Source organism: Canis lupus, chromosome 16 (assembly GCF_003254725.2).
Source record: "Canis lupus dingo isolate Sandy chromosome 16, ASM325472v2, whole genome shotgun sequence".
NCBI classification, from domain to species: Eukaryota; Metazoa; Chordata; class Mammalia; order Carnivora; family Canidae; genus Canis; species Canis lupus.
This window is the reverse complement of record NC_064258.1, coordinates 26,845,994-26,867,979: the sequence shown is the minus strand read 5'-3', so window position 1 is coordinate 26,867,979 and position 21,986 is coordinate 26,845,994. Positions and strand designations below refer to the sequence as shown.

The following is a 21,986-nucleotide window of genomic DNA, read 5'->3' as shown; positions in this document are numbered from 1 at the left end:
TTTGGAATTATTTCTGCACTTGCAGTTATGTTTCATTGATCTTTATGTCTATTCATATACCAGAACCACATTTTATTTTTTTTTAACCACTATACCTTTGAAGTATGCTTTGGAATTAGTAGATGTACACTCTTCAGGGATGCTCTTTTATGAAACTGTTTGGCTACTTTGGGTAGTATTCATTTCCAAATAAATTTAAAATTTTATTTATTTTAATTCCCTTAAAAAGCCAGATGGGATTTTGTTGATTTTGTAGATTTCTCTGGGAAATATTGCCATTTAACAATATTAATTCTTTCTATCTGTGAACATTGAGTAGCCTTTGGCTATTAGGTTTTAATTTCTTTTGCAATGTTTTATACAGTTTAGTCTTCAAGTTGTCATCAAAATTTCTTTTGTGAAATTTATCTCTACATTTTTTATTGAAATACTATTGCACACTTAATTTTTATTGCAAACTTCTTCTTTTGCAATTAAGATGCCTTCCATTTATTTTTAATTGCTAAATTGCCCTGGTTAGCACATCAAGTATAATGTTGAATTAGTGAGAAGAGATATCTTTGTCTTTTTCCAATCTTAGGAGGAAAGGATTCAGTCCATTGCCATTAAGTTTGATATGGATGGTGAAATAAAATAAAAACTCTCTAGAACTTTTTACTCACTTTACTCCCTGATAAAACTCTCCAGTTTTCCATTCTATCCCACTTTTTCTGACTTTTCCTTATGCATTCACATTTTAGATACTGATATTTTTCATGTTATATCTCAGGTTTTCATTTGTTTGTCATGTATTTTTCCATTGATTTATCTACTGTGATTTACAGATCTGCCACTCTCTTTCAAGTTTTTTTCTTGAGTAATCCCAAGATAAAATATACAAACACACATTATCTATCTACCTACTTATCTATCTACCTATATCTATCTATCATTTATGTATCTATCATCACTTATCTTCATGTCCCATCTTACTCCCTGAATATTTGTATTAATGACCTTTGACAATTTTTAAACTTAAATCTTTAACCTATCCATGTTGCAATTAGATCATCAGGTAGTATTATGTGATTTTCTTGCTTAGATATAATTCTTTAGCATTTACTTGACTAAAGGAAACTTTCCTGCATTTGGAGATATCTTTATATAACATATATCTAAGCAAATTGTCTCTGTATATGGCTACTTTCTCTTATTAAATAAAATGGCTTTAGAGGTCTTTTGAAATCAAATATCTACTCACTTTTCCAACACACACAATTCCTGGCATTATTTTATGCATTTTTGTCTTAAATTTTTATTTGTTTAGGATGAACTGTGTATTTTTTCTGCATACAAGCTTATTGCTCAGTAAATGAATAAATTATTATTAACTGAATATTACCAATCCCAATCTCAAGTATGACAATGATCAAAAATTAATTCAGGGTATGTTAAGCAACACTAATATTCATTAAAACAAAACAAAACAAAACAAAACAAAAACAGATTTGAATCTTTCAATCCATTAATACATTATTTTTCTCAATTAATTTAAATGTTTATTTTATTTTTATCCTCCAGTAAAATAGTGTTATTTTCTTGTTTAGGGACTTTAATAAAAGGATAGAATCCTATATGCAAGACTGTTATGCAAAATTTAGTGCTTAATTTTGGAAGAAATGACAAGAAAGCAGTAAACCATAAGGGGATTTCATCAGCATTTTTTATTTTTATTTTTATTTTTTAAATTTTTTAAAAAATGTATTTATGATAGGCACACAGTGAGAGAGAGAGAGGCAGGGACACAGGGGGAGGAAGAAGCAGGCTCCATGCACCGGGAGCCCGACGTGGGATTCGATCCCAGGTCTCCAGGATCGCAGCCTGGGCCAAAGGCAGGCGCTAAACCACTGCGCCACCCAGGGATCCCTCATCAGCATTTTTGAAATGAAACCCTCAAATCTCCAAAAGTTGGGCTAAGAAAGAATTTTAAAGTGAGGGGGGGAAAATGAGTAATCAATCCTAAAGTTTTCTATCTGACCTTTCTCAACTTTTCTTTTTCCTTTAAATTACTAAAATCATCACTCTTTTCATCTTTATTAAATCCCCAGATTTGTTGTTCCCTCCTTAATTATTCTCTTTCTATGTTAAAGAAAAACAGTTTAAAATGCAATGGTTTTGAACTTTCAAAGGATTAAATATCAGTGTAAAGAAGAAAAAATGCAGACACTAAAATAAACATGACAAAATTTTCCTCAATTTCTGATATTTGATTATCCTTTTCTGCTTCCAAATATTTTTCAGTGCATATAGACGATATGCTATTTTAGTAACAAAATATTTTGAATTTTCCACACTTATAGTCTCAAAGTGCTTGCAGCATCTGTCTCACATGTGCGTTCCTCCTTCATGAAAAATAATGATGAATAAAAGTAACATTTTATTAATAGTAATTATAACAATTATTACTTTGTCCTCATTTTGGGAAAACAATCTAAGTCACATAAATGATAAGCAAGATTTGAAATACCGTTAGGCTTCACATTTATGCCTAATTTAACTACTATGATCTAAGTGGATCACATCATACTCAGAATATACATCTTGAAATATCTGTGATCTGATTTAAGAAAGTTTGTCATTTTAATTATTTGTTGGCGAACATTTTTTTAAAATTATTTGGCTAACGTTTTTCTGAAGTAAATTATACAAAAATTACTTTATCTTTCAAATGATATCTCATTCTTTTAGATAGAGATGTGTCCTCACTCCTTTGGGGTATAGGAAAAAAAAAGAGGACCACACGCTACAGTATAATAGAATTTTTAAGCTAATTAAACACACATATTTTGTAATGGAAAGTCAATAGAAAAGTTTCTTTAGAGAAAATAATATGAATAGCCCAGTACCAATGAGAAGTTGCCCACTGGAAGTAATGGAAAGCTTTTCTTGAGTAAATTGAATATTTGATCAAATGCAAAAGAAGTGACAAAGGCAAAATTTCTGAAAATGATTCAATGATAGCAAGTTTTGATTATATTATCTAATTCTTTTTTTATATATAAAAGTATATTTTGTGACACTGAATTCATGAGGTAATGATATATATTAAAATATTTAAGTAATACTTCTATTTTGATATAAAATTTTTGTTTTTTTTCAGCCACTTTCTGAGTTCTCTCAGTATATAGAAATGCATGTTGTAGTTGAAAAGAATTTGGTAAGTATATTTTGATTTATTTGTTTTATGTCCATTTATATTAGCAATGAAGGTTTATAAGAAATTGGAATAAATTTTTAAGAAATGACAATAAATGACTACTTTTGCTTTATATCTGTTTTAATGTATTTTAAATTATTAGTATTGTTAATAAGTTGGAAATCAAATCTCTATCAATTTATTCTTAGTTTTACATAATTGACGTAAATTAAAACCATTGCTACCTTTAGAATAGTTTCTTAGTAATTTTTATTTATCCCTCTCATCTTCCTAATGCTTGGAAATGTCTAATTATTTTACTATCTCCATAGTTTTGTTTTTTTCAGAATGTCATATAATTGAAAATTAGACTATGTAGCCATTACAAACTATTTTCCTCACCTTAGTATATGTTTTTAACTTTACTCCATGCCTTTTCATGGCTTAATAGTTCATTTCTTTTCAGCACTGAATAAAATTCTATTGTCTGAATATACCACAATTTATTTATTCACTCAGCTACTGAAGGATATCTTGGTTGTTTACAAGTTTTGAAAATTGTGAACCAAACTGCTAAAAACATCCATGTTCAGGTCTTTGTGTGGGCATAAGTTCTGACTCCTCTGGGTAAATACCAAGGAGTATTATTGCTAGATCATATGGTAAGAGTTTGTTCCATTTTGTAAGAGACTGCTAGACTTTCTTCTAAAGTGAATGTACCATTTTGCATAAATGCAAAATGCACTTTAAATATGTCATCCCATTGTCTTCTGACCTCTGAGGTTTCTTCTTTTTTTTTTTTTTCATTTTTTTCTCTTCCTTCTCTTCTCTTCTCTTCTCTTCTCTTCTCTTCTCTTCTCTTCTCTTCTCTTCTCTTCTCTTCTCTTCTCTTCTCTTCTCTCTCATTTTTATCCTCCAGTAAAACAGTGTTATTTTCTTGTTTAGGGACTCTCTATAGGAGATATGAATCTCCTATAGGAGAATCTCTATAGATAGAATCTCTATAGGAGATATGTGATATCTCCTCCCTCTCCTCTCCCCTCCCCTCCCCTCCCCCCCCTCTTCTCCTCTCCTCTTCTTTTCAAGAGAGACACAGAGGGAATAGGGAAAGGAGCAATGAGACAATCTTAAGCAGACTCCACATTTAACATGGAGCCTGATCCGGGGCTTGATCTCACAACCCTGAGGCCATGACCTGAGCTGAAATCAAGAGTCCAATACTTAACTGACTGAGCCACACAGTTGTCCCTGGTGTCTGAGATTTCTGATGAAAAATTGACTGATAATTTATTATTACTTCTCTCTTGCTGCTTTCAATATTCTATATTTATCTTAACTTTGATAGTTTGGTTGTAATGTCTTTGATTATAAAGTGTATTGATGTGATGCCCTTTGGATTTATCCTTCTTATTGTTGTTGAGCTTCCAGGATTTATAGTTTCATGTGTTTCATCAAATTTGGGAAGTTTTTGGCCATTGTTTCTTCAAAAAACTTCTTTATTAGGGACTTCCATAATTCATATATTGTTCTGCACAATAGTATCTTATAATTATTTTTTTTCTCTCTGATTCTTAGACTCAGTAATTTCAATTATTCTATTCTTGAGTCCGCTGATTCTTATGTCTCTTCAAATCTACTTTTGAACCATTCTAATGAATTTCAATTCACTTATTGCATTATTCAACTCCAGAATTTGTTTCATTTCTTTTTATAATTTCTCTATCTTTATTATTCTCATTTTGTTCATAAATCATGTTCCATTTCCTGAATTTCCTTAGTTCTTTCTTTTCTCTTAGCTGTTTCAGCATATTTTGTTATCCTTTTATGAACGTTTTAATTAAATTACAGTTAGTTAACATACAGTATAATATTAATTTCAGGTGTAAAATATAGTAATTTGGCACTTGCTTTCAATACCTAGTGCTCATCACAAGTGTCCTCCTTAATCCTCATCACCTATTTCAACCATTCTCCCACCTACCTCTCATCTGGTAACCGTTAGTTTGTTCTCTATAGTTAAGATCTGTTTATTTATTTGTTTGTTTGTTTATTTAGGCCTCTTTCTTTCTTCCCCCTCTTTGCTTATTTATTTTGTAAATTCCACATATGAGTGACATCATATGGTATTTGTTTTTCTCTGACTATTTCACTTAGCATAATGCTCTCTAGCTCCAACCATGTCGTTGCAAACGGCAAGATATCATTCTTTTTTATGGATGAGTAATATTCCATTATATATAATATATATAATATATATATACCTCTGATATGTGATATCTATCTATCTATCTATCTATCTATCTATCTATCGACATTGGCCACAGCGATAGATATATCTGAGATATATCTCAGATAGATACATATATCACATGTGATATATATATATATATATAATATATATATATATCTCACATCTTCTTTATTCATTTATCAGTCGATGAAGTCTTGGGCTGTTTCCATATTTCAGCTATTGTAGATAATGCTGCTATACATGTTGGAGTTTATGTATCCTTTATAATTAGTATTTTTGTATACTATGGATAAATCCTAGTGGTGTAATTGCTGGATTATAGGATATTTCTATTTTTGACTTTTTGAGGAAACTCCATGCTGTTTTCCAGAATGATACACTAATTTGCATTTTCACAAACAGTGCAAGAGGGTTCTCTTTTGTCCACATCCTCACCAACACCTGCTACTTCTTGTGTTGTGGATTCTAGCCATTCTGACAACTGTGAGGTGATATTTCATTGCAGTTTTGATTTGTATTTCCCTGATAATGAATGATGTAGAGCATTCATGTATATGTTAGCCATCTGTATGTCTTCTTGGAAAAAATGTTGATGTTTTTCACCCATTTTTAAATTGGATTATTGATTTTTTTGGTATTGAATTTTATACCTTCTTTATATATTTTGAGTACTAACCTTTATCCAGTTACATTATTTAAAAATATCTTTTCCTATTCTTAGGCTGCCTTTTAGTTTTGCTAATTGTTTCCTTTGCTGTGCAGAAGTTTTTATTTTGATGAAATCTCAATGTTTTATTTTTTCTTGTTTCCCTTGCCTCAGGATGCTATATCTAAAAGGAAGTCACTGTGGCCAATGTCAGAGAAGTTACTGCCTGTGTTCTCTAGTATTTTCACGACTTCAAGTCCCACATTTTGGTGTTTCATCCACTTTGAATTTACTTTTGTGCGTGGTATAAGAAAGTGGTCCAGTTTCATTATTTGCATGTTGCTATCCTGTTTTCCTAATACCATTTGTTGAAGAGACTGTCTTTTTTCCTTGGATATTCTTTCTTGCTTTGACAAAGATTAATTGACCATGTAGTTTTGAGTTCATTTCTGAGTTTCCTATTCTGTTTTACTGATCTATGTGTCTATTTTTGTGCCAGTACCATATCGTTTTGATCACTCCAGCTTTGTAACATAAAGATGTGATTATGATGCTGGAAACATGATGTCTTCAGATTTACTCTTCATTATTGTTTTGGTTATTCAGGGTCTCTATGGTTTCATACAAATTTTAGGATTTTTTTGTTCTATTTCTGTGAAAAATGTTGGTATTTTGATAAGGATTACTTAAATGTGCAGATTGCTTTGGGTACTATAGACATTTTAACAGTATTTGTTCTTTCAATCCATGAGTCATGGAACATATTTTCATTTCTCTTCAGTTTCTTTTCTTAGTTTTTGATAGTTTTCAGAGTACAGGTCTTTAACTTTTTTGGTTAGTTGATTCCTTGGTATCTTGTAGTTTTTGGTGCAATTGTAAATGGGATTAATTCCTTAGTTTCTCTTTCTGCTGTGTCATTATTGGTGTATAGGAATGCACAAATATCTGTACGTTAATTTCATATCCTGCAACTTTACTAACTTTGTGTATTAGTTTTAGCAATTTTTTGGTAGAGTCTTTTAGGTTTTTCATATAGAGTATCATGTCATCTGAAAATAGTGAAAGTTTGATCTCTCCCTTGCTGATTTGGATGTATTTCATTTCTTTTTGTTGTCTGATCGGTGTAGTTACAATTTCCAGAACTATATTAAATAACAATGATGAGAGTGTACATCCCTGTCTTGTTCCTGACCATAGAGGAAAAATTCTGTTTTTCCCACTGAAGATGATGTTAGTTATGAATTTTTCATAAATTGTCTTGATTATGTTGAGGTATGTTCCCTCTCAGCCTACTATGTTGAGGGTTTTTGTCATGAATGGCTGTTGTACTTGTCAGGTACTTTTTCTGCATCTATTGAAATAACCATGGTTTTTATCCTTTCTTTTATTAATGTGTCATATCACATAGATTGATTTGTGCTTATTGAGTCACCCTGGCAACCCAAGAATGAATCTTACTTGATTGGTGGATGACTTTTTTACTATGTTGTTGGATTCAATTTGCTACTATTTTATTGAGAATTTTTGCATCAATATTCTTCAGTGATACTGGCCTATAGTTCTCTTTTTTAGTGGAGTCTTAATCTGGTGTTGGTATTAGGGTAATGCTGGTATCATAGAATGAGTTTGAAAGTTTTCCTTCCTCTTCTATTTGTTGGAGTAGTTTGAGAATAGGCATGAGCTCTTCTTTAAATGTTTGGTAGAATTTGCCTGTGGAGCTATCTGGCCCTGGACTTTTGTTTGTTTGGAGTTTGTTTTTTTTTTATTACTGATTCAATATCTTTGCTAGTTATTGGTCTGCTTAAGTTTTCTATTTCTCCTATTTCTGTTTTGAAAGTCTATATATTTCTAGCAATTTATACAGGTTGACCAATTTTTTGGTATATTTTTTAATGATATTTTCCTATAATTATATTTCTGTGGTAATTGTTGTTATTTCTCCTCTCTCATTTGTAATTTTATTTGGGTCCTTTCTCTTTTCGATAAGCCTGGCTTTAAGTTTATCAATTTTATTTATTTATTTTTTTTAAAAGCTAGCTCCTGATTTCATTGATCTATTGTGTTTTGTTTTTCTTAGTTTCTATATCATTCTTCTGCTGGATTAGGCTTCACTTGTTGTTCTTTCTCTAGCTCTTTTGAATGTAGGTCTAGGTTGTTTATTTGAGATTTTTCTTGCTTCTTGGAATAGGCCTGTATTACTATATATTTTTCTCTTGTATCTCAAAGGTTTTCGACTGTGGTATTTTCATTTTTATTTGTTTCCATGTACATATATACTCTATGTATACATGTATATATGTACATATGTATATATATATGTATATATGTATATACTGCATATATATATATATATATATATATATATATATATATATATAAAATTTCTTCTTATATTTCCTGGTTGGCCCATTTATTGTTTAGTAGCATGTTGTTTAACCTCCATGTATTTGTGGTTTTTCTAAATTTTGTAGTTTAACTGACTTCCAAGTTTCATAGCATTGTGGTCAAAAAAGGTGCATGGTATTATTTCAGTCTTTTCGTATTTGAGGGGGCCTGATTTGTTATCTAATATATGATCTATTCTTGAGAATGTTCTATGTGCACTTAAAAAGAATTTATATTCTGCTGTTTTAGGATGGAATATCCTGAATATATCTATTAAGTCTATCTGTTCCAGTGTGCTATTCAAAGCCATTTTTCATTGTTGATTTTATGTTTAGATGATCTGCCTATTGATATAAGTAATAGGTTAATGTCTCATACTATTTTTATCAATGAGTTCCTTTATATTTGTTTTTAATTTTTACATATTTGGGTGCTCCCATGTTGGGGCATAAGTATTTACAATTGTTACATCTTCATGTTGGATTGTCCCCCTTATGATTATTTAGTGCCCTTTATCTCTTGTTAAAGACTTTGTTTTAGAGTCTAGTTTATCCCATGTAAATATTACTGTTTTGGGTTTCTTTTGACATCCATTTATATCAAGTACGTTTCTCCATCCTTTCACTTTCAATCTGCAGATGTAGTAGGTCTAAAATGAGTCTCTTGTAGGCAGTTTAAAAATGTTGGTTATTACTGGTTTTCCCCCTTTGTTTCTATTTTTAAGCCAGGTTTCCTAGGTTTTGTTGTTTTGTTTTGTATGTATAATATGGTCAGCATATTTTAGTGGTCAGCTAGTCAATGATGAGTCAAAGGTTATCTTTCAACAACTGAGCAGTAAGTCTTCTATCTGGGATTTATCTGTGGATGGGGGATAGTATTCAATATTTACGTAGTCTTCCAAGTCAGGGAGGTTTTAATTTTGTATCAGGATGTTCACATGTGTCTTCTGCTAGTAAGTAATGTCTCCAGTTTGTTTATACATGATCTTGTGGATATCTTGGATTCTTATATTGTCTTTCCTGAGCCTGAATGATATCTTGTGTATTTATGGAATATTCCAGACTACCAAAGATATATGAATCAACATATACGTTGTATACGATGGCTGTTGTATTCCCTCCACCTCCATGTTAGTCTTTGGATTGTTTTTTGAAACAATGAGAATCACATCCTGAGATTAGCTGTAATAATGACTTTTGATGTTCAATCGATACAGAGATTACTATTGTTTTTGACGATGTATCTAGGCATGCATTCAGGGCATTTTGCCCTTGCTCTGCTCCATATCAACTCATCTTCTTCTAGAAGGGAAGCTGCTCGCTTATATGTCTTGACCTAGCATGGCAGAATTACTATACAGAAGAACTTGAGATGGTGATGGGAACAGCCTCAAGTAAATAAAATGCAACAGATTCTTACTACTCTCTCCATAATATTAGAAGTTTTTATTTAATAAATGCTTCTTGTTTTTTGTATGTGGTCAATTTCAAGAATCTTGAAATTTTTTTTTTTTTTGAAAATTTTGTTTTATCATTGCTTATTGTGGAAAGGATTTAGGATTTACAGAGCTCATCATTTTACCATCTCAGAAGTTCTGCTGCCTGTAATTATTTTTTAATCCCCGAGAAGTTTATGAATTTTCTTCCTATAGATTTCACACATTTGTTAGGCATTTTATTTCATTATTTCCATAAATTAGATATTTTTGTATATTTTTTTCTTGTAATTTAAAGTCTTTTTTGGGGGGGGGTGCAGAGGGAAGGGAGAGGGAGAATTTCAAGTAGGCTCCACAATCATGACTTGAGCCTGAAACCAAAAGTCAGATGTCTAACCAGCTGAGCCACCCAGGCACCTCCAAAGATTCTTTTTTTTTTTTTTAAAAGGAGAATGGATACTGATTTATTTCCACAATTGATACAAATTTTTAAAATATACAGAATAGTATATATTTGAATAGTACATAAATATGAAGATACAAAACTGTATATAAGAATTATAAAACTCAAACTCATGATAGGGTACGTAGAAAAGATAATGGGAACATAGATTTCCTCTATACCTATAATATTACATAGTTTTTCCTTTTTTATTTGATAATATTTAGTCATCTAAGTGTTTATGAAATTATTATTTTTTAGTTCTTGCTCTCTTTCTGAAATACTTCTTGGAGAAATTCTATATTCATAAATTTTTAGAAATTTAATATTGAACACTGGAGAATGTAACTTTAATCACTACATTTTTTAAATTAAAAATCCAAAATATTATACACAATTGACATGGGAATTGGATCAAATTTTTAAAACTGTGTTTAACTAAATGGGCAAACAGATTTAAGAAATTCAAAGGAGGGACGCCTGGGTGGCTCAGCGGTTGAGTGTCTGCCTTTGGCTCAGGGCAAGATCCTGGGGTCCAGGGATCAAGTCCCACATCGGGCTCCCTGCATAGAGCCTGCCTCTGCCTCTCTCTCTCTGTGTCTCTCATGAATAAATAAACAAAATCTTAAAAAAAAATTCAAAGTAAAAAATATTAAAGATTAACCACCCTAACCAGTGAATACTCAAAATGGGATAAAGTAGTTAATGGGTGATGTTTCAGAAAAATCTACTTATGTATAAAAAAGAAGTCACTGGTGTTTGAGTATGCAAGTAGTTTTCCAGTTCATTGTTCTTGGTGGCCTTTCTGTAAAAATACAGGCATACCCTGTTTTTTGTGCTTCTCAGATACTGCATTTTTTACATATTGAAAATCTGTGGCAATGCTGTATCAAGCAAATCTATCAGAGCCAGTTTTCCAACAGAATTTGCTCATTTTGTGTCTCTGGATCACATTTGGTAATTTTCTCAATATTTCAAACTGAAATTACTAGATTTGAATTGCAACAATCTCATGATAAAACTTTAACAGAAGAGGACTTTCTCACTGGTGAGCAAAGAAAGTGATTCTTCGGATGGAAGGTACTCCTGGTGAAGATGGTGTGAAGACTGCTTGGCTTTTGGAGTAGCTTTAATTGTCCATATACAATCAACTGCTTGGCCAGGTTTTGTTTTTTCTTCTTGTTCTACTTGACTAGAACGCACTATTCCATCAGCTCCCAGGAGCTCAAACTGGCAATCTGGGATGGATTTAAAATACCTCCTAGGTGAGTAAAGTCTGGATCTGGAATAAATGAATATTTTGCTCAAAATTCCAGTCCTTCAAGTTCTTCATCAGAACTAAACTTAATCCACATGAATCTCCCTGTTGATCTAATTAGTGGAGGGCTTTTCACACCACAGTAACGATCTGTAAGTGGAGAGAAACCAAATGGCCTATCTCGAACCTCCAAGTGGTCAAACCGACATTCAAATGATGGTTCTATATAATAATGTTCGTCAAAGGTCAACTCTATTCTTTGACATGGAGCCGCTTCCAAAATGTAGATACACTCCTTTGTATCTTGGTTTGGCGGATAAGAGCCAGGATAATTTGGTGAAGCAAAATGACCTCCATTGCTGGTTCAAACCCAAATGCCACACTGGGTTGCAGGAATATGCTTGATTCCAATATTTTGTCCATCCTGGGTCTTTTGGGCCACAACAATCCCTTCGACTACAAGTGCTGTTATTAACAACACTTTGAGGACTGCGCACAGCTGCTCCAGGGCCAGCAGCCAGGCGGCCAGGCGCGCTGGCGCAAGGGGCAGCGCCCGCACCGGCAGCTCCCAAGTGGTGGGCGCGGGCAGCCCAGGCTCATTAAAGCCGGGAGCTGCACCTCCAAAGATTCTTGAATCCTTTTTTTTTTTTTTTTTTTTTGTATATCAGTTTGCTTTTTCTGTATAATAAGGTACTCCAAAATTTAGTGGTTCAAAAAAAAAAAAAAAAAAAAGCCACCCAACTATTCATTTAACTCACAGTTTTAAAATTTATTCTGATTTTCTCTTACTGGCTGGCATCACTCATGTATCTTCAGTAAGGTTGAATTTTGCTTGGGTTGACTGGTCCAAGGATGTCTCAGCTAGCATATCTTATCTCTGCTCCACTTGGTGTCTCATCAGTCTGCAAATAGGCCTATAATTTGTCTTTTTTTTTTTTTTTGAGGGGTTGTTTGCATGCTATTAGCATTGATAGGGTCCTTCAAAACAGCAACATTCACTTTGTAAGTGGCTTATAAGCTTCTCCTTACATCATGATTGCTAAAACATCCAAAAAGAGCAACAATGTCCAGCCTCTAATTCAAGGGGTAGGAAAATATACTTTAATACACTACAAAGTAACATCATACAGGAATGGAAAGAATATAAATAAAGTTTTGCATTTTCCTTGCTTTTTTTTCCTAAAAAGTTTAACACTTTGGTCACTCTCTACTTTCCAATAATACTCGTATCATAATTTTACATGAATGTTCATTTCAATTCCCATACTTTTCAATTCCTTGACTTTACTACTTCAGTAGTACTATTCATCAGCCTGCTTCAACCACCAGCTGCCATGATTATACATTATAATTGATGACTACTATAATATCATTTCTCCATATTTTTATATTCAAGCATTACAGTCTTTGACTTCCATTTTTTTGGGGTATTTCTCTTTCCTCATTTCCAGTCTTGCATATTTTATGCCACCAAGACTTTCATCATTGATTCTATCACTTTTGCATTGGCCTTCACCATGTAATCAACCTTTCCCATATAAACCATGTATCCTATGGTTCCTTATTATTGTCACTCCTTTGCAAACATCTTCAACCCACTTGCCATTTTTTCCTTTAATTATCTTCCTGGAAAAGCCTCACACCTGGTTAAATTGAAGTCTAGAAAAAATCTGTTTATAACTAGAAAGAATACACCATAATAGGGAATGCTCTCACTTTAATCTCATACATGTCCAAACTTCACTGTGCTTTTCCACTTTTTACTGGTTACCTTACAGACTCATATTTTACTAATAAAATAGAACAAATCAGGAAGAAACCCCACAAACTTTAGTCTTTATCAAATACTGAACTTGGATATATAATCATATTCTCTACTTTCCTTGATGTTAGTATGGATGAAATGGTGCTCCAATCTAATATGAGAACTCTGATTGTGTACATTAACACTCACTCATTGAAGGATGTGACACTAAAAAATCCAGCCCACATCATCAATTTTCATAAAAAAAATAAGTGTTATTCTGTGTTAAAAACAAAACAACAGTCTCCCTTCTCTTAGGTAACACAGCAATATTTTTCTTTTATTTATAACACTTCTTGAAAGACTTGTTTGTACTTACTGAACACCATTCCTCTCTTAATATTCTCTCTTAACCTGTCCAATCTCATTTTTTAAATTTCTATTTCTATTCTCCAAATTAACTTAATGTAAAATTTACTTCCATCTTTCTAAATTAATTATCTCCTTCAAAGAGCTAATCCAACTCAATTTATGAGCATAGTTCGAAGCAGTTAAATATGCCAGTATATTCAGAGATTGTCTTCTTAAAATTCTTTGATAAACTGGGTTTCAGGGATAGGAATTTTCAAGTTGAGGCTTATCAGAAGATCTCTTTGTGTTCTTTGGTTAAGCATAGATGTCTATATGTGTGTATCTTTCCTTTTGGAAAGGCAAAATTAAAGGTGTCTCGAGAGTTAATTGAAGAAATAAAAAAACAACATTGCATTTGAACTCCCTTTTTGGGAAATGCTTCTTACCTGTTGTCCTGTTTAGAAATCCTGTAATATAACCTTAAAAGAAAATAAACCTCCCAGTCTTAAGTTATAGTGGAGAGATGCAGTCACTGAACTCATTGAAGAGCAAAAGGAGCTATGTAACTGCTTCAGTTTTATTGTTGTTTTTAACTTTATTGAGATATAATTTATACTTCAGAAGGTCTATTTGAAGTGTATGATTAATGAGTTTTAGTATATTTGCAGAGCTGTACAGTGTGCACAGTAATCTAATTTTAGAACATTCTCATCACTCTACAAAATGACTTTATATCCATTAGCAGTCACTCCCTGCTTTCCTACCTTGAAGACTTAAGCAATCATATGCTTTTTTTTTTTTTTTTTGGTTTAAGGACATTTCATATAAATGGTATCATACAATATGTAACCTTTTATTTCTGCTCTTTTAATTTATCATATTTTCAGGTTCATACAATTTATAGCATGTATTAACACTGTAGTAATTTTTATCGCCAAATATCCCATCATATAGATGAATCACATTTGTTTGCCCATTTGTTAGACATTGTTTTTTTGCTTTCTTAATATTACAAATAATACTAATTTATGTATAAGGTTTTCTGTGGACATATACTTTCACTTCTATTGAGTGGATGCAAAAGATGAAAATTGCTGGGTTATATGGTAAGTTTATGTTTCAGATTTTGATGAACTGGAAAAAAATGGTTTTAAAAAGTGGTTGCTCTATTTTATAGTTCACCAGCAATGGATAAATGTATAAGAGTTCCAGTTTCTCTACATTTTCAACATTTGTTATTGACTATCTTTCTGTTTATAGCCACCTTAGTGGAAGTGAATTGGTTTCTCATTCTGCTTTTGATTTGCATTTCCCTAATGCGTGGCAGAGGTGTTGAGAATATTTGCACTTTTTATAAATTATCTGCATATCTTATTTGGAGAAATGTCTATTCAAATTCTTTACATATATTTTAGTTGGGTTGTTTGTTTTTCTATTGTTTATTTGTAAATGTTCTATACATATTCTAGATACTAAACCCTTATCAGATATATGACTTAAAATATTTTTACCCATTCTGTGTATTCATTTTCATGATGGTGTCATTTAAACCATAATGACTTTAAATTTTGAAAGCATCCATCTTTCTCATTTAATTTTCTTGCTGTTTTTTTAAAATTTCAAATATCAATTCATCATAAGTGTTAGATTTTGTTTCTGGGCATTCAATTCTGTTTCATTGACTTATGAGTCTAACCTAATAACTCTTAATTACTGTAACTTTGTAGTTAGTTTTGAAATTGGAGAGTAAGGAGAGTCCTCCAACTTTGTTCTTATTTAAAATTGTTTTGGACACTCTACATCACTTTTATTATCATACACATATTAAGATCAATGTGTCAATCTATCAACAAAAAAGAAAACTGAAATTTTGATAAAGATTAAATTGTATCTATAGAACAATTAAAAATTATTGCTATCTTAAGAATATTAGATGTTCCAATTTATGAACACAGGATAACTTTCCATTTATTTATGTCTTTTTACTTTCAATAGTGGCTTTGAGTTTTTGATATTTATTTTGTGCTTTTGTTAAATTTATATTTTGATATTTTATTATTTTCAATGTTATTGTATATAGATTCATTTTCTTAATTTAATTTTGAATTGATTATTGTAGATGTATGGAAATGTAATTGATTTTTGTATAGTGATCTTGTATCCTGCAAATTTGCTGAAATACCTTTTATATGCATACATACTTTAGTGGCTCTTAGGATTTTTCAATATATAAATCTTTTTATCTATCAGTAGAGAGCTTAACTTCTTTCTTTCCTATTTAGATGCCTATTGTTTCTTTTCCTTTTTTGATAATTGCCTTAGCTGGAACCTTCAGTTAAAGGTGGAATGAACAATGAGAACAGATATCCTTACCTTAGTCATGATATAAAAGAAGTAACATTTATTCTTTCATTGTTAAATATGATGTTATCTGTGGGTTTTTAATAGATATCCTTTATCAGATTGAGTGAGTTCCCTTCTATCCCTAGTTTATTGACTGTTTTTGTCATGAATAAGTATATTTAGTCAATACTTTAGTCAAGTATTTATTCAAGTACTTCTTTTTTTTAAATTTTATTTATTTTTTCATGAGAGACATACAGAGAGAGAGAGTGAGAGAGAGGCAGAGACACAGGTAGAGGGAGAAGCAGGCTCCATGCAGGGAGCCTGATATGGGATTCGATCCCAGGTCTCCAGGATCAGGCCCTGGGCTGAAGGCAGCACTAAACCGCTGAGCCGCTAGGCTGGACTGCCCCTCAAGTACTTCTTCTGTATTTGCTTAAAGCTTCACATTTCTTGTCTGTTTTATAAGTTGAATTATATTGATTGGTATTTAGATATTAAACCAACCTTGTATTCCTGGGACAAATTCCACTTGGTTATGTGTGGAATAACCAAATGTGTGGTTACAAACCAAATCATTGCATCATTTGGTTTATTAGTATTTTAAGATTTTTATAGTTATATTCATGTGGCATATTCTTTTGTAGTTTTATTTTATTATTATATCTTTTATGACTTTAGGTGTCAGGGTAATACTAACTTCATTGAACAAATAGGAAAAAGTTTCCTCCTATTTTATAGAAAAGTTTATAAGGGATTTGTGTTGTTTTTCTCTAAATATTTGGAAGAATTTACCAATGAAGCCTTCTGAAACTGATTTATTTATTTATTTTTGGTAGAAATTTTTTAAATGCTTATTCAATCTTTAGCTTGTTGATTTCTTATTTCTTCTTGAGTCAGTTTTGGTTATTTATGTCTTATAAGGAATTAACTATTTATTTATTTATTAATTAAATATTTTATTTATTTATTCATGAGAAACACACACACACACACACACACACACACACACACACACAGAGGCAGAGACATAGGCAGAGGGAGAAGCAAGCTCCATGCAGGGAGCCTGATGCGGTACTCGATCCCAGGACTCCAGGATTACATCCTAGGCTGAAGGCAGGCACCAAACCACTGAGCCACCCAGGAATCCCAGGAATTAACTATTTAATTTAAGTTTTCACCACACTATTCCCAGACTTCCCTTATAACACTTATCATTTGTTTATGGTCAGTAATTGTAGTTCTTCCATCTTGAATTAGTAATTGTACACTTCGGGTAGCCTGGGTGGCTCAGCGTTTTAGCGCCACCTTCCGCCCAGGGCCTGATCCTGGAGACTCGGGATTGAGTCCCACATCAGGCTCCCTTGCATGAAGCCTGCTTCTCCCTCTGCCTGTGTCTCTCTGCCTGTCTCTCTCTGTGTGTCTCTAATGAATAAATAAATAAAAATCTTTAAAAAAATAAATAGTTGTAGACTTCTTTCATATCCTTTGTCAATGTCAGTAAAAGTTTGTCAATTATATTCATCTTTTCAAAGAATGTTAATATTCTATGTTATTTTTTATGTGAATTTCAAGCACATTGCTCTGACCTTTATTAATTTCTTTAACCTCCTTTCTTTGGGTTCTTTGCTTTACTTTGACTAATTTCCTAAGTTTGAGAAGATTTTTAAAAAATATATAGCCACTTTCTATACATTGCTTTTGAGCACTGTGTTAAATAACTTAAGTTTTACTATGTTGTATTTTGATTAATATAGCATTTCCTACTACCCCCATGATGTCTTTTTTGATTATCCGTTATTTATAATCGATTGCTTAATAGCCACATATTTTGGAATTTTCCAAATTTCCCTTAGTTGTCAATTTTTTATTTAATTCTTGTGGTCAGAGAGTATATTTTATACTTTAAAAAATTGTTTTAACTCTATTGAAGAGTTGTCCTGTGGCATAGCATGTGGTCTATTTGTGGCCTATACAAGAAAAATCAATTTTTACTGTTTGAGGTGGGATGTCCCATTGATATCTGTTGGTTTTGTCTCAGGTTTCTATGTTGTGCTAAGTTTTTGCTTCAATTATTAAGAGTTGTATACTTATGTCTCCAATATTATTGTTAAATTTTCTGTTTCCCCTTTCAGTTCTGCATTTTGTATCTTTTTAGTAATTTCATGTTCTATTTTCTTTTTTTAATTTAAAATCAATTAATTAACATATAGTGTATTATTAGTTTCAACGGTAGAGTTTGGTTATTCATCAGTTACATATAACACTCAGTGCTCATTACATCAAGTGCCCTCTTTAATGCCCAGCACCCATTACCCCATGATCTCACCTACATCTGCTCCAGAAACCCTGTTTGTTTTTTATAGTTTAGAGCCTCTTACAGTTTTTCTCCCACTCTGATTTCATCTTATTTTATTTTTTTACCCCTTCCTCTAGTTATCTTTTTTGTTTCTTAAATTCCATATGAGTGAGGTCTTGTGATATTTGTCTTTCTCTGATGAACTTATTTTTCACAACATAATACCCTCTAGTTCCATCCACATTGTTCCAAACAACAAAATAATGATTCTTTTTGATGGCTTAGTAATATTCCATTGTACATATATACTATATCTTCATTATCCACTCATCTGTTGATGAACATCTGGGCTCCTTCCACATTTTGGTTATTGTGGACATTGCTGCTATAAACATTAGGGCACATGTGCCCCTTTGAATAACTATGCTTGTATCATTTGAGTACATATCTAATAGGACAATTGTTGGGTTGTAGGGTAATTCTATTTTTAACTTTTTTGAGGAACTTCTATACTGTTTTCCAGAGTAGCTGTACCAGCTTGCATTAATAGTGTAAGAGGGTTCCCCTTTCTCTATATCCCCACCAATATCTGTCATTTCCTGAGTTGTTAATTTTAGCCATTCTGACTGGTGGAAGGTGGTATCTCATTGTGGTCCTGATGCTGAGTGAGCTTGAGAATTTTTTCATGTCTATTGGCCATTTGAGTGTCTTCTTTGGATAAATGTGTGTTCATGTTTTCTGCCCATTTCTTGACTGGATTATTTGTTTTTTGATTTTGGCTTTGATAAGTTCTTCATAGATTTTGGATGCTAGCCTTTTAGCTGATAAGACATTTGAAAATATCTTCTCCAGTTCTGTAAGTCATCTTTTAGTTTTGTTGACTGGTTTCTTTGCTTTTATCCTGAAGAAGCCCCAATAGTTCATTTTTGATTTTGTTTACCTTGGAGATGTGTCTACCAAGATGTGTCTACCAAGAAATTGCTATGGCTGAGGTCAAAGAGGTTGATGCCTGTGTTCTCCTCTAGGATTTTGATGATTTCCTGTCTCACATTTACATCTTTCATCCATTTTGAATTTATTTTTGTGTATGGTGTAAGAAAGTAGTCCAGTTTCTTTCTTTCTCTCTCTCTTTTTAAAGATTTTATTTATTTATTCATGAGAGACACAGAGAGAGGCAGAGACAGAGGCAGAGGGAGAAGCAGGCTCCCTGTGGGAAGCTGGATGTGGGACTCAATCCGACTCTGGGATCACGGCCTTAGCTGAAGGCAGATGCTCAACGCCTTAGTCACCCAGGTGCCCAAAGTAGTCCAGTTTCATTCTACATATGGCTGTACAATTTTCTCAACACCATTTGTTGAAAAGGCTGTCTTTTTTCCATTGGATGATCTTTCCTGCTTTGTCAAAGATTAGTTGACCATAGAGTTCAGAGTCAATTTCTGGGTTCTCTATTCTATTTCATTGATCTATGTGTCTGTTGTTGTGCCAGTACCATACTGTCTTGATGATCACAGCTTTGTAATACAGCTTGAAGTCTGGAATTGTAATGCTACCACCTTTGGTTTTCTTTTTCAACATTCCTTTGGCTATTTAGGGTCTTTTCTCATTCCATATGAATATAAAATGTTAGGATTGTTTGTTCCAGCTCTGTCAAAAATGTCGATGGCATTTTGATAGGGATTGCATTGAATGTGTGGATTACTTTGAGTATTATAGACATTTTAACAATGTTCTACAATCCATGAGCATGGAATGTTTTCCTATATCTTTGTGTCTTACTCAATTACTTTCAAAAGTGTTACATAGTTTTCAGACTGCAGATCATTTACTTCTTTGGTTAGGGTTACTCCTAGATATCTTATGGTTCTTAATGCAATTGTAAGTGGGATCCATTCCTTGATTTCTCTTTCTTAGGCCTCCTTCTTATTGTATAGAAATGCAACTGACTTCTGTGCATTGATTTTGTATCCTGCTACTTTGCTGAATTCCTGTATGAGTTCTAGCAATTTTGGGGTGGATTCTTACATTTTGTATACTTAGAATATCATGTCTTCTGCAAAGAGGGGAAGATTGACTTCTTTGCTGATTTGGATACCGTTCTTTTCCTTTTTTTGTCTGATTGCTGAGACTAGGAGTTCTAGTTTTATGTTGAACAGCAATGGTGAGAATGGACATCCTTGTTGTGTTCCTGACCTTAAGGGAATAGCCCTCAGTTTTTCCCCATTGAGAATGATAGTCACTGTGGGCTTTTTGTATATGGCTTTTGTATAATTTTGAGGTATGTTCCTTCTATCCCTACACTGTGCAGTTTTAATCAAGAAAGGATGCTGTACTTCGTCAAATTTTTTTTTCTGCATCTATTAAGAGGATCATATGTCTTTTCTTTTAAATGTGGTCTATCATATTGATTGATTTCTGAATATTGAACCACTTGCATCCCAGGAAGAAATCCCACTTGGTCACGGTAAATAATCCTTTCAATGTACTGTTGGATTCTATTAGCTAGTATCTTAGGAATAATTTTTGCATTCATGTTCATCAGGGATATTGGTCTATAATTCTTTTTGGTGGGGGATCTTCATTTGATTCTGGGATCAAGGAAATGCTGGCTTCATTGAATGAGTATGAGTTTTCCTTCCATTTATATTTTTTTAAACAGCTTCAGAGAAAAGTTACTAATTCTTCTTTAAATGTTTGGTAGAATTCTGCTGGGAGGCCATCTGGCCATGGACTCTGCTGGGAGTTTTTTGATGGCTGCTTCAATTTTTTGATGGTTGTGTGTCTGTTCAGGTCTTCTGTTTCAGTTTTGGTACTTTATATGTTTCTAGGAATGCATCCATTTCTTCCAGATTGCCTAATTTGTTGGCATATAATTGCTATAATGGTTTGTATTTCCTTGGTGCTGTTTCTGATCACTCCTCTTTCATTTATGATTTTATTTATTTGAGTCCTTTCTCTTTTCTTTTTGATAAGTCTGACCAGGGGTTTATCAATGTTATTAATTCTTTCAGAGAACCAGCTCCTAGTTTCATTATCTGTTCTACTGTTCCTTTGATTTCTATATCATTGATTTCTGCTCTAATTTGTATTATTTATCTTCTCTTGCAGGATTTAGGATTTACTTACTGTTTTTTTCCAGTTCCTTTAGGTGTAAGGTTAAGTTGTATATCTGAGACATTTTTTGTTTCTTTTCTTTTTTTTTAAGTCTTTTTTTTAAGATTTTATTTATTTTTATTTATTAATGAGGAACACAGAGAGAGAGGCAGAGACAGAGGGAGATGCAGGCTCCACACAGCGAGCCTGATGTGGGACTCGATCCTGGGACTCCAGGATCACGCCCTGCGCCAAAGGCAGACACTCAACTGCTGAGCCACCCAGGGGTCCCCATTTTTTGTTTCTTGAGAGTGGCTTCTATTGCTACATACTTTACTCTTAGGACTGCTTTTGCTGCATCCTAAATGTTCTGAACTTTTGTGATTTCAATTTAATTTGTTTCCATGTATTTTAAAAATTCTTCTTTAATTACCTGGTTGACCCTTTCATTCTTTAATAGGATGCTCTTTAACTCCCATATATTTGTTTTCCTTCCAAATTTTCTCTTCTGATTGAGTTTAAGTTTTAAAGCACTGTGATCTGAAAATATTCATGGAATAATCTCAA

At 32.6% G+C, this 21,986-nt stretch overlaps 1 protein-coding gene across 4 annotated transcripts in view; it reads left to right on the top strand.

Annotated features, from left to right (window-relative positions):
- Positions 1–21,986, top strand: part of ADAM2 (ADAM metallopeptidase domain 2) — a 130,678-nt gene that overhangs the window by 23,527 nt on the left and 85,165 nt on the right. For all 4 annotated transcript variants that reach the window (XM_049094838.1, XM_049094839.1, XM_049094837.1 and 1 more), the window contains exon 7: positions 3,140–3,196. In XM_049094838.1, coding sequence (XP_048950795.1) covers positions 3,140–3,196 — 57 coding nt within the window. The remainder of the gene's footprint in view (positions 1–3,139; positions 3,197–21,986) is intronic.